Source organism: Pseudophryne corroboree, chromosome 6 (genome assembly GCF_028390025.1).
Source record: "Pseudophryne corroboree isolate aPseCor3 chromosome 6, aPseCor3.hap2, whole genome shotgun sequence".
NCBI lineage: Eukaryota > Metazoa > Chordata > Amphibia > Anura > Myobatrachidae > Pseudophryne > Pseudophryne corroboree.
Window position 1 is genome coordinate 577,074,043 of NC_086449.1, and position 14,273 is coordinate 577,088,315.

The window sequence follows — 14,273 nt, forward strand, 5'->3', positions numbered from 1 at the left end:
TATACAACGCCCTGCGTCAAGCGGAGCCTCTGCTTCGCAACCAACCGGTGCTGATTCAGTCAGACAACATCACCGCAGTGGCTCATGTAAACCGCCAGGGCGGCACAAGAAGCAGGGTGGCGATATCGGAAGCCACCAGAATTCTTCATTGGGCGGAGAATCACGTGCAAGCACTGTCAGCAGTGTACATTCCGGGAGTGGACAAATGGGAAGCAGACTTCCTCAGCAGGCACGACCTCCACCCGGGAGAGTGGGGACTTCATCAAGAAGTCTTCACACAGATTACAAATCGATGGGAACTGCCACAGGTGGACATGATGGCATCCCGCCTCAACAAAAAGCTACAAAGGTATTGCGCCAGGTCAAGAGACCCTCAGGCGATAGCTGTGGACGCACTAGTAACACCGTGGGTGTTCCAGTCAGTCTATGTGTTTCCTCCTCTTCCTCTCATACCCAAGGTGCTGAGAATCGTAAGAAAAAGAGGAGTGAGCACAATACTCATTGTTCCGGATTGGCCAAGAAGGACCTGGTACCCGGAACTGCAAGAAATGCTCACAGAGGACCCATGGCCTCTGCCTCTCAGACAGGATCTGTTGCAACAGGGGCCCTGTCTGTTCCAAGACTTACCGCGGCTGCGTTTGACGGCATGGCGGTTGAACGCCAGATCTTAGCGGAAAAAGGCATTCCGGATGAAGTTATTCCTACGCTGATAAAGGCTAGGAAGGACGTGACAGCAAAACATTATCACCGTATATGGCGAAAATATGTTGCTTGGTGTGAGGCCAGGAAGGCCCCTACAGAGGAATTCCAGCTGGGCCGGTTCCTGCACTTCCTACAGTCAGGAGTGACTATGGGCTTAAAAGTAGGGTCCATAAAGGTCCAGATTTCGGCCCTATCCATTTTCTTTCAAAAGGAACTGGCTTCACTTCCTGAGGTTCAGACGTTTGTAAAGGGAGTGCTGCATATTCAGCCCCCTTTTGTGCCACCAGTGGCACCTTGGGATCTTAACGTGGTGTTGAGTATGCTGAAATCTCACTGGTTTGAGCCACTTACACACGTGGAAAGTGGTCATGCTATTGGCCTTAGCTTCGGCTAGGCGTGTGTCAGAATTGGCGGCTTTGTCATGTAAAAGCTCCTATCTGGTTTTTCATATGGACAGGGCAGAATTACAGACTCGTCCGCAATTTCTGCCGAAGGTGGTGTCATCTTTTCATTTGAACCAACCTATTGTGGTGCCTGCGGCTACTCGTGACTTGGAGGATTCCAAGTTACTTGATGTAGTCAGGGCTTTGAAGATTTATGTAGCCAGAACGGCTGGAGTCAGGAAAACTGAGTCACTGTTTATCCTGTATGCACCCAACAAGCTGGGTGCTCCTGCTTCAAAGCAAACTATTGCTCGCTGTAACACGATTTAGCAGGCTCATTCTGCGACTGGATTGCCGCATCCAAAATCAGTAAAAGCCCATTCCACAAGAAAGGTGGGCTCTTCTTGGGCGGCTGCCCGAGGGGTCTCGGCATTACAGCTTTGCCGAGCAGCTACTTGGTCGGGTTCAAACACTTTTGCAAAATTCTACAAGTTTGATACCCTGGCTGAGGAGGACCTTGTGTTTGCTCATTCGGTGCTGCAGAGTCATCCGCACTCTCCCGCCCGTTTGGGAGCTTTGGTATAATCCCCATGGTCCTTACGGAGTCCCCAGCATCCACTAGGACGTTAGAGAAAATAAGATTTTACTCACCGGTAAATCTATTTCTCGTAGTCTGTAGTGGATGCTGGGCGCCCGTCCCAAGTGCGGACTTCTTCTGCAATACTTGTATATGGTTATTGCTTAATAAAGGGTTATGTTATGTTGGCATCCGTTTGGTTGATGCTCTGTTGTTGTTCATACTGTTAACTGGGTATGTTATCACAAGTTATACGGTGTGATTGGTGTGGCTGGTATGAGTCTTACCCTGGATTCCAAAATCCTTTCCTTGTAATGTCAGCTCTTCCGGGCACAGTTTCCTTAACTGAGGTCTGGAGGAGGGGCATAGAGGGAAGAGCCATTGCACACCAGTAGTCCTAATTCTTTCTTAGAGTGCCCAGTCTCCTGCGGAGCCCGTCTATTCCCCATGGTCCTTACGGAGTCCCCAGCATCCACTACGGACTACGAGAAATAGATTTACCGGTGAGTAAAATCTTTTTTTTACAGGTGCCAGCAAGCCTTTCCTTCATACTGGTACTTGGAGAACCACAAGTGCCAGCATGCGGGGCATTAAGGGCCCACAGGTACCTATAGTCCCCGTGTAAAGGAAATATAAACACAAGACATACATTGTGAAGTAAAACTTTAATAAACACCATTACAGACCCACTCTAACACATACTTACCTACACTCCCGGTAACCATTCGGTCTTCTTGTCCAGTAGCATCCATGATACCTGTAAAAAAAATTATAAATCCATATTCACATTTTCCTAGTGTAGATCACATCCTCTTCATTCCAAGTAGGCATCCCAGAGGTTAAAACAATAACAAACCCGAGACCCGAACCAAGACACGAGGTGTATGTTTTAACACATACACGTCTTCTACACCAGGGGTGGCCAACTGGTCAGAGACAAAGAGCCAGAAAAGATCTGTAGGCAAGAGCCACTATCATGCGTGCGCCGAAGGCGCATGCGCAAATATGAGGGCGTGGTCTAGTTGTCACAAAGCCACACCCCATTTTTGTGTGCACACCTTTCGTTTGTAGAAGTATGACCTCATATCATAACACTGTTTTTCGTCATGTTGTACAGTGCCAGATACATATAATGCCCCAGTACAGTGCCACATACATATAAAAACGCCAAAAAATGGGTGCCCCCACAGTGCCAGATACATATATGCCCCCACAGTGCCAGATACATATATGTCCCCAGTGCCAGATACATATATGCCCCCAGTGCCAGATACATATGTCCCCACAGTGCCAGCTATGCCCCACGGTGCCAGATACACATGTCCCCACAGTGCCAGATATGCCCCCAGTGCCTGCTATGCCCCCAGTGCAGATACACATGTCCCCACAGTGCCTGCTATGCCCCCAGTGCCAGATACACATGTCCCCACAGTGCCTGTTATGCCCCCAGTGCCTGCTATACTCCATTGCCAAATATGCCCCCAGTGTAGATACACATGTCCCCACAGTGCCAGATATGCCCCCAGTACAAGATACACATGTCCCCACAGTGCCTGCTATGCCCCCAGTGCCAGATATGCCCCCAGTGCAGATACACATGTCCCCACAGTGCCTACTATGCCCCCAGTGCCAGATATGCCCCAGTACAAGATACACATGTCCCCCCAGTGCCTGCTATGCCCCCAGTGCCTGCTATGCTCCCAGTGCAGATACACATGTTCCCACAGTGCCTGCTATGCTCCCAGTGCCAGATATGCTCCCAGTGTCTGCTATGCCCCAGTGCCAGATATGCCCCCAGTGCAGATACACATGTCCCCACAGTGCCTGCTATGCTCCTAGTGCCTTCTATGCTCCCAGTGCCTGCTATGCCCCAGTGCAGATACACATGTTCCCACAGTGCCTGCTATGCCCCCAGTGCCTGCTATGCCCCCAGTGCCTGCTATGCTCCCAGTGCCTGCTATGCCCCAGTGCCAGATATGCCCCCAGTGCAGATACACATGTTCCCACAGTGCCTGCTATGCCCCCAGTGCCTGCTATGCCCCAGTGCAGATACACATGTCCCCACAGTGCCTGATGTGCCCCCAGTGCCAGATATGCCCCCAGTGCCAGATATGCCCCCACTGCCTGCTATGCCCCCAGAGCCTGCTATGCTCCCAGTACATATACACATGTCCCCACAGTGTTCACCAGCCCCCGCCCGCTCCCTTCCGTTCTGCTCCCCTCCCCGCTCACCGCGTTGCTTCTGCTCTCTCTGGCGGCGGTCTCTCCCTTGTATTAGGTGCCGGTTCGTGAGCCAATCAAAGCTCGCGGTCCGGCAGCCAATCAGGAGCCTTAGCTGCCGGTCCGCGAGCTCTGATTGGCTCACGGGCCGGCGCCGAATTAAAGCTAGACACCGCTGCCGGAGAGGCGTCCGTGTGTCTGGGGCTGGGGGCAGCGGTGGCCAGGAGCCGGCCGAGCAGCATGCGGCGGATGAAAGCCGTGGGTTGGCCACCGCTGCTCTACACAGATGACCAGGACCAGCGTAAGTATTGTCCTGTACAATAAACTCTGACCTTATTACATTTGGCCCCAAGGGTTAGATGTAATAGGGTGCGATTTGTAAAATAGTGTAAGTTTAGCGATAAACTCTTATATTTTTTTACCTTAATAGGGTGCAAGAACATGCAAACTCACGTTTCTCGCATTCCCGTAACTCGCATGGCCGGAACTTGCATCCATATGTTTTCTCATCTAATGAAGTCACCTGGTTGCGGTGGATAGGCCCACATATTTGCGTAAATGTGCGCAAGAACTTCACTTATACTCCTTGTTAATTGTGAGGATTTATAAAAATTATTTTTACTATACTGTATGTGTTCTAAGTGAGGATTTCTAAAAATTATTTTTACTATACTGTATGTGTTCTTAGTGCTTAGAGTGTGCATCAGCAATTTTTTTTTTCTCCAACGTTTTAAAAGGTCCACAGGTGAGCTAAGTATTTCACTTGTGATTCTGTGAGGAGACTTGGAAAACATGAATTGTTCGGGGTCCTGTGGACCGAGTGTGAGAACATGTGGTGTGGTGTTCACACGCTCACATGGTACTGGCCACACCCCACAGCACATGTCACTCCTCCACCACTTCTACCATTAGGCCCTTCATCATTTTTATGATGAAGGCATACGTGGTCCATAATTTTGCCCTGATTAAAGTCTACAATGGTATCTAGACTTAAAGTATTCTTCATGCAAATTATACAATCACACTCAAAGGAAAACAAATGCACATGTCTAGAATGTAAAGCAGATGAATGTAAAATGCTCTTAGATCTGCTCACAATTAAATTCCTTGTATACAGGTTGAGTATCCCATATCCAAATATTCCGAAATACGGAATATTCCGAAATACGGACTTTTTTGAGTGAGAGTGAGATAGTGAAACCTTTGTTTTTTGATGACTCAATGTACACAAACTTTGTTTAATACACAAAGTTATTAAAAATATTGTATTAAATAACCTTCAGGCTGTGTGTATAAGGTGTATATGAAACATAAATGAATTGTGTGAATGTAGACACACTTTGTTTAATGTACAAACTTATAAAAAATATTGGCTAAAATGACCTTCAGGCTGTGTGTATAAGGTGTATATGTAACATAAATGCCTTCTGTGCTTAGATTTAGGTCCCATCACCATGATATCTCATTATGGTATGCAATTATTCCAAAATACAGAATAATCCGATATCCAAAATACCTCTAGTCCCAAGCATTTTGGATAAGGGAGACTCAACCTGTATTTACATATCTCAAATACTGTTGTATCCCCACTCTTCGATTCCACTCTTTATTGGACATCCAATTTCAATGTAAAATTAAAATGCTCCTTAAAGTGCATTAACCTTAATATCAAGTATAAAATCCTCCAAAAGCAGGTGTTACTGCAGTAGAGATTTAAAGAAAAATTACAAACAGCCTTTCAACAGTGAACTCCCACTAAACACAGTCCCAGAAAACAGATCCTCCACTGCCCACTGGTTCCAAAGAATGTACTTGCTTCTGGATAATCACAGTCCACCACTATCCACTAACCAGAGGCGTAGCTAGGGTTTTTGGAGCCCAGGGCAAGATCAATAATGGCGCCCCCCCAAAAAAATAAATAAATAAAAATAATAATAAAATAAAAATAAAAAAATACAAAAGGAAAGTATGTGCAGACGCCACCGGTGTCACTGTATATAAAGATGTCAGGGTGTGTATGTATAGATGTAGGTGCAGTGGTCGAAGTTGAATTTTTGAAGGGGGAATGAAAGAGTGCAGATAGCAATTATGCACGCTCTGGAAAAGGGGCGCGGTCACTCAAAAGGGGCGTGTCCTTCAGTGTAGTAGGACCCCTTATACTATCTAGTACTGGTGCCCCTTTCACATTATAGCACACGGTATGAGCTGAAATTGACATTACCCCACACGGTATGAGCTGAAATTCACATTATAGCACACAGTATGAGCCAAAATTCACATTACCCCACACGGTATGAGCCGAAATTCACATTATAGCACACAGTATGAGCCGAAATTCACCTTACCCCACATGGTATGAGCCGAAATTCACATTATAGCGCACAGTATGAGCCGAAATTCACATTATAGCACACGGTATGAGCCATAATTCACATTACGCCACATGGTATGAGCCAAAATTCACATTACCCCACACGGTATGAGCCGAAATTCACATTACAGCACAAGGTATGAGCCGAAATTCACATTACAGCACAAGGTATGAGCCAAAATTCACAATACCCCACACGGTATGAGCCGAAATTCACATTACACCACACGGTATGAGCCGAAATTCACATTACCCCACACGGTGTGAGCCGAAATTCACATTATAGCACACAGTATGAGCCAAAATTCACGTTACAGCACATGATATGAGCCAAAATTCACATTATAGAGTGAGGGGATCCTACCCCCAGAATTAACAAGGCCTGTGGGGCACTATGGTGAGGGGAGCCCACCCTCTTAATGGACTAATTGCAGAGTTTAGCAGCGGAAGGGCTGCAGCGGTTTCTCACCCCAAGCTGCGGCGCTTCTGCCACCTCCGACACTCCACATCTTCGGCACCACCCGGGATGCAGAGCACCGCACCGGGTATGCACCCTTTTCAGTGTGGTCTGCTGCGCTCCGAAGGGGTTCTTTTCTCCTGCTGCAGGATCCCGATGTGCGCCGTCCTCCCCGCTGTTGCTGCCACGGTAAGCATTAGTATCGTTTACCGGAGAGGCCATTTACTGAGGCATATGTGTTAAACCTCGGGAACTGAGATGCCCTTCTCACCATACAGCTGTGTGGCCGAGCCAGGCGGGGGGACAGCCAGCAACAGCATGCCGGATATCAGCAGCCGAGGGTGCAGGCTGTACATACTTGAGCTGGATATTCAACAGTGCTGAAAGCCTCCGGAGCCCGCACCCCCAGAGCTGCAGTACACCGGCAGAGGACACCCATCCCCCGAACCCTGCGTAGCCCAAAGCCGGAGATCGGCAGCATGTTGAATGCGGAAGCAGAAGCTGCTTGTTGCCGGTCAACATGCTGCCGATCTCCGGCTTTGGGCTCCGCGCCGCATCGCACGTGCCTTACAGCCCCCACCCTCGGCTGCTGATATCCGGCATGCTGCCCCAGCTGCAAGCTTTCCACCTGCCCGGCTCGCCCACCCGGCTGGATGGTGAGTGAGAGAGGCATCTCCGTGCCCGTGGTTTAATACACATCCCTCTTCGGTAAATGGTCATTAGTACATCCCGCCCACACACACAGACTGCCCCACCCCCTTACACACACACACACAGACTGGCCACCCCCAAACCCCACACACACCCACTCAGACTACACACACATTCTCATACTTTCACATCCCCCACACACACTGGACTGCAAAAATGTACACACACACTGTCCCACACACACACAATTAACACACACGCACACTGTCCCACACACCAGTGGCTTGCGGTGAGGTCAGTGGCTGGTGAGGCACTACAGCCATAATGTCCGCCGAATCCTGCCGATGACTCCTACCGCCACCAAGCCAATGCCCGCTACTGCCTCTGACCCAATGCCCGCTGCCACCACCAATGGCTTACAAACTTAACACACACGCACACTCCCACACACCAGTGGCGTGCGGTGAGGTCAGTGGCGTGCGGTGAGGCACTACAGCCATAATGTCTGCCGAATCCTGCCGATGACCCCTGCCGCCACCGAGCCAATGCCCGCTACTGCCTCTGAACCAATGCCCGCTGCCACCACCAATGGCTTACAAACTCGCCCACCATCAACTGACCCAGCCCTCCGCCACTAATTTGCATCTCAGTCCGATGCCGCCAATGCCCGCTGCCTGCCTGCTCTTCATACTTGTGATATATTGTACATTTTTATAGAAAAAAATAATATTTAGTGTTTGGGACTGGGAAGGGAGTTGGAGGAGGACATGAATGCAATTTTGTTGTCCAGGGCTTCCATTAACTTAATGGAGAAGGGTCTGAATGGGTAAAAAAAATGTAAAAAAAAAATAATGCGTGAGGTCCCCCATCCTAAGTATAACCAGCCTCGGGCTCTTTGAGCCGGTCCTGGTTGTTTAAATACTGGGAAGAAATTGGACAGGGGTTCCCCGTATTTAGACAACCAGCACCGGGCTCTTAGTCCGGTCCTGGTTCCAAAAATACGGGGGACAAAAGATGTAGGGGTCCCCCGTATTTTTAAAACCAGCACCGGGCTCCACTAGCCAGGGACATAATGCCACAACCGGGGGACACATTTATGTAGGTACCTGCGGCCGTGGCATTACCCCCCCCCCCCCCCCCCCAACTAGTCACCACTGGACGGGGTTCCCTGGAGGAGTGGGGACCCCTTAAATCAAGGGGTCACCCCCCCCTCCTCCAGGCACCCAAGGGCCAGGGGTGAAGCCCGAGGCTGCCCCCCCCCCCCCCCCATCCGCTGGCGGTGGATGGGAGGCTGATAGCCATGTGTGTAAAAAAAAGAATATTGTTTTTTGTTGTGGAACTACAAGGCACAGCAAGCCTCTCCCGCTTGCTGATACTTGGAGAACCTCAAGTACCAGCATGCAGGGAAATAACGGGCCTGCTGGTACCTGTAGTTCTACAACAGAAAAAATACCCAAATAAAAACACAACTCACACACCGTGACAGTAAAAATGTATTAAAACACACACACTCACACATACTCACCTATATCCCACGCCGGTCACGTCCACTTGTCCAGTAGAATCCAATAGGGATACCTGTAAAAATGAGAGACAGATTACTTACCTACATCCCAAGCTGGCCACGTCCACTTGTCCAGTAGAATCCAATAGGGGCACCTGTAAAAATGAAAATTATACTTACAAACTTCAATCCACAGGAGGAGAGAGACTAACCTGCTGCTGCTGGGGAGAGCCGCACACACTACAGGGCTACGCCGGGAGGACGGAGCCAGCGGAGGAGGGGGAGAGCCGCACACCGCTGCTCCTGTCAGCGGGAGGACGGAGCTGGCGGAGGAGAGCCGCACAACACCGCTCCTGTCAGCGGGTGAGGAGTAGGGGGACGGGGCGCACACTGCAGACGCCACTCACCGCCGGGACCCGTCTCCTCCAGCGCCGCGTGTGGGTGATTGGACAAGCAGATCCAGCACTGGATCCGCTGTCCAATCACAGGTGCCTCGCTGACATGGGGGTGGTGCCTTGTCAGTGAGGCACTTGTTTCAGTGCCGCTTTCCCCATCTGTTTTAATGGGCTTTTACAGCCCAGTGCTTGGCCCTGCCCCCCGCTCTATCCCGCTATCAGTGCCTCCCATACACATTTAAGGTAGAAAAATTATTAGAATTAAATAAAGAAGATACTTCTGACACAGAATATGTGTCATATAAGTATCTTCTTTATATTATTTTAATCACATGGGAGGCACTGCCTCCCCTGACTGCACGTCTCTGCCACACACACACAATTAACACACACTCACACTGTCCCACACATACAATTAACACACACGCACTGTCCCACACACAATTCACACACTGTCCCACACACACGCACACACACACACTGTCGAAGTCAAAAATATTACATAGAAAGAACATACAAACTCTACACATTATAAGTCGCTATACTTGCAAATACGCGCAGCGAACATAGCAATATATGGTAACACACGCATTTACACGGACATGCCACAGAGATGGATTTGACACTTATTTCATACAGTACATAATTATAATAATATCAAGCGCCAGTCATCATAATGATTTAAAATTATATAAAGGAGTAATGTCATGTATGTGTATTATGGGAACGAAGCCAGGTACACCTGTCATATTTGGTATTAAAGCAACCAGATTAATGTGTAGATTCATTTGATACTTGTTATTAAGTTGTAGGACATTGCAACAAATAGTTATGATTAAATATATGAAAGCTAAAATCACTCTTATTAGGATAGTGGACAGGAAGCTCAGGCCAGCCCCTTTTGATGTCTTCAAGGCTGAACCTGTTTAGCATACGAACAGAACAGTGACTCATCATGAATGAGAAAGTTCCCTCCCCCAAACTAGATAACACATTGCTGATCACACAGGAGTTAGTTGCTGTTTTGTCTCAGACGATGATGGAGATGCTGTCTGCCCAGTTCCTGCATGATTTTACAGAGAGAGAGAGAGTGATATGGAGGGACAAATTTATATGAGAAAATACATCTGAGAACATTCTGAATATAATAGATCAAGTCCAATGAGAAAGATATGGTAATTGTATCGCTGGCCTGTAACTATGTATTAACTGCTTACTGTATGAGTTGTAACCATGTAACTATAGGTATACTGTACATTGTAATATATTGAATCCATATCTTTTTAATAACAAATATATACATCAATGAGCTTTGGAACTCAGATGATGTGTGGGTGTATTGTTTTCTCTAATGGGATGCAGTGTTTTGCTATGTATAGCGCACATTCATGGCACATGGTAATAAGAGGTGCAGGCGTTTACAATATACATTTAAATATTTGTTAGAAAGCAATTTGGTATTCACAGATGGGTGCTCGTCCGGGATATCATGGTCTTAATGATGCACTGTACATTATAAACGCGATGCTGTGGTCGATCAGCTTGTGGTGGACGCATCCTGATGCTGAAAAAATCATATCCATGTGTTCTGTTGTGTTATCAGTAAGCCAATGATATGGAAATTCAAGGGACAAAGTGTTTCTCATAATATTTAAGATGTATTTTTATTGTTGCAAAACAGAGTTCAAATAAATCATATTGTGTTTGATTCAGATTGGATTGTTTATCTGTTAAGTAGATTTAAAAGTACATTTAAAAGTTGCTGCATAGCCTTGATATAGTTTTTTTTTTTAAACTCAGGCCTAAAATAACTTCTGGTGCTTGTATAATGTGTGATTTCTTTGTGACAAAGGGAGCCGCATGGTCTGTCCTCCATTTTGGACTAACCACATGGCCTGCCCACCATCTTGTGTAAACCTCATGGATGTGGAAGGGGGAGGAGCAGTGGCCATTTTAGGAAGGTCACTTTCTAAATAGCTGATTTTCAGCCTGCTCAGAACAATCAGTTTCCTTTGTCACATCAAGCACCATTTATGAGTTACCAATGCATTTATTTAACCCATGCCATAGTCAATTACAAATAGTTTCAATTGGGCCTAGTGAGATTAAATGGTGAGATAAATGCTTGGCTTGGTGTAAGAAATTGCACACAGAAAAAGGAAAGAAAGGCTTTTTTTTTTTTTCTTCCTTCCAAGACTTGTAGAATGTGCTTACTAGGGAGGATAGCCATTGAAATGCAAATTAACCTGTGTAACTGCTTTTTTTTAGCAGTGAAAAGCAAATAGCTTTGATATACAAATAAGAGGTAAGGTGTCGCATAGAAGGCTAGTGAATGATACATATATATAATATTATTATAATTATGTGTATATTTATATCAGTGTATGTTCTGCAAGATAGCTATCCAATCTGAATCATATCATTTAAATGATAGATTATTCAAGTTATTATAGATCTGTGTGAAATCGGATACTTTTGTTGCTATATAGGTAAATTTGAAATAACAGTATTTAAGGAAGTAAGTGTAAAGACACAAACGCAGTTCTGGCCTGGTTGTTTAGAAGAAAAAAAACTGGGTGTTGTGTTAAGTGAGCGATTATAGTTAGTATTGCTCACATTTATAGAGTTGTGTGATTTGTTTTATTGCATACGCACATTGGTACACGTGGTACGGAACGTGAGGACAGCGTACAAAAAACGTGCACGTGGCGCAAGGCCGCACACGTGGCATAGGGATACGCACGGTTGCGTGCGCATAATTAAAGCACATGATATTTGTTCAATTAAGGTGGGATAGTAGACATTTAATACAATAGCACATAACTATCCAATTTCAAAAGCAGGTTACTCTAAATTTACACACAAAAAAAAAAATTATGACCACGGGTCCCACCAGGCGCCTAGGACAAACAATGTATGACAGCAGTAATATCTGGGGGTGCATAAACAATGATAATAGCGTATACAACCCTTTTCTTCTAGAGCGCAGTGTCCAACCTCCAAAAGCTCACACCTTCTCCTCACAGCATGAATAGTTTAGATGCAGCATATGTGAATAGAGGATAGAGGAGAGCACATGTGTCGTACAGTAATTTAATTGGAAAATTTTGAAAAAAGACCCGATATTAGGAGATGTATTACCTGATCGCCCTTTATTTATTTATAAAAGGGCTCCCAATCTAAAAACCTCCTTAGTTAATAGCTATATACCACCAAAGAAAAGAGAGGGAAGGATTTTAACGCAGGGTTTTCATCGCTGCGGGATGTGTATCTGCTGTCGGGAGGTACCTAGCGATGGAACAAAAAAAATTGAGTCAGTCTGCATCAATGGCAATAGTGTGAAAATTAGGGATTTTATTACTTGTAATGTAAAAAATGTCGTATATTTTATAGAATGCAGGTGTCATTTATTTTACATTGGCCGCACCACAAGACCTTTAAAAATCCGTCTAAGCGAACACTGTAGGAATATAAAGAAAAGTCTAGAGTCCCATGCTCTTTCTAATCATTTTAAAAATTATCACAAGAGCTCTACAGGGGGTATTGTCAGATTTGGGGCCATTAAAGTGGTGAAATGTGGGCCACGTCAGCGGGATATTAATACCCTTTTAGCCAAAAGTGAAATGCATTTTATCTATGAATTTAATACCCTGCACCCTATGGGCCTCAATAATGATTTCGAATTGAAATGGTTCATGTGATTTTATTTAGCTTACATGTTTTATTTTGTATTTCTAGATTTTAACAACCTTGATATACTATTTAAAGTCATTGGACTTGATCTATTATATTCAGAATGTTCTCAGATGTATTTCCCCATTTGCCGGCGGTGACTTTAAGTTGCCATAGAGAGACAACGCCAGCTAGAGACAGATTTCTAATGAGGAGGCGATCGCGCGTCCAGTAACTATGGAGATAACAGCGAGGACGCCAGCCCCGGAGCGCACGAGCCGGAGCGTCGGGTTTCCATGACGAGGAGGCGCCCGCCCGTCCAGTTACTATGGAGACAACAGCGAGGACGCCAGTCCCGGAGCGCACGAGCCGGAGCGTTGGGTTTCCATGACGACGACCACATACACGAGCGGGCGGAAGTGATATGGACACACTTCCGGTTACCATGGCAACCCGCCAGTGCACCGGTGTTGACGATTAAGAAGCGTGCAGAAACGCCTGCTATGATTGGCTTATGGAACCCTTAAATATATGGGTCAGACATACAAATTATTTAAACCTGTGGCAGCAAGAGGGGTTGGTGAGTTTGATCCTAAGGTATTGCAGGTGGTATGTATAACCAAAGTCATATAAGACAAGAATGGAACTATAAGAACTGTTTGAACTTGTAGCAACAATAAACAAGTAGGAAGAAAAAAGAAAAAAAAAAAGAGAATGCAAGTACACCGCCATATGTAGATGTGGAAGCAGTTACGGCCAGCATACAAACTATAGAAAATAATAAAAATATGGAAAATATGACTGTAACCTATATATGTACTAATGAATGTTGAAGTTTTATTTAGGAGGAGAAGGTGACCTGATTGTTTTCAGCCATTTCTCATGTACCCAGAGGAGTATCCAACTGTTAAAAGAAGAGCAGTAGCCTGTGGGGGAAGTGGCTGAGACCAGTGGAACAGTTAAGTATGGTATCATTCGTGTACATATATAGTAAAACCCAAAAATAAAACAAAAATCAAGAAATTAACTTCAGAAATGGAGAAAAACCTGTCCGCACATTAGTATTTGCCAGTAGGAAAGCAGACAGAGACAAGGTAACCCCCGGGTATTTCTTTCAGTTACCATAATAAGAAGTATTCATTCCTAGTAATGCCCCTAGTCAAGATGAGCTCGGAAATGTTTGTTGGACCATGTACCATGGACTTAATACGGGATGAGAAGGATTGAATGAATACTTCGCATGACCTAGAAGCTTGTCAAATTTTTTTTTTTTAATTGTCTTTTGCAGTAATAGAAAACTCTCCATCTGGAATAAGATCACTGGTAAACACTAATTTGGCA

At 45.9% G+C, this 14,273-nt stretch overlaps 1 protein-coding gene across 8 annotated transcripts in view; it reads left to right on the plus strand.

Annotated features, from left to right (window-relative positions):
* BRD8 (bromodomain containing 8) overlaps window positions 1-14,273 on the plus strand; it is a 333,693-nt gene that overhangs the window by 240,542 nt on the left and 78,878 nt on the right. The window contains exon 23 of one of the 8 annotated variants that reach the window (XM_063927893.1): window positions 4,313-4,369. The exons of the other annotated variants lie outside the window; for them this stretch is intronic. Within the exon in view, the coding sequence (XP_063783963.1) occupies window positions 4,313-4,354 (42 nt within the window). The 3' untranslated portion in view covers window positions 4,355-4,369. Of the gene's footprint in view, window positions 1-4,312; window positions 4,370-14,273 lie in introns of those variants that run through there. 8 annotated transcript variants of the gene reach the window in all.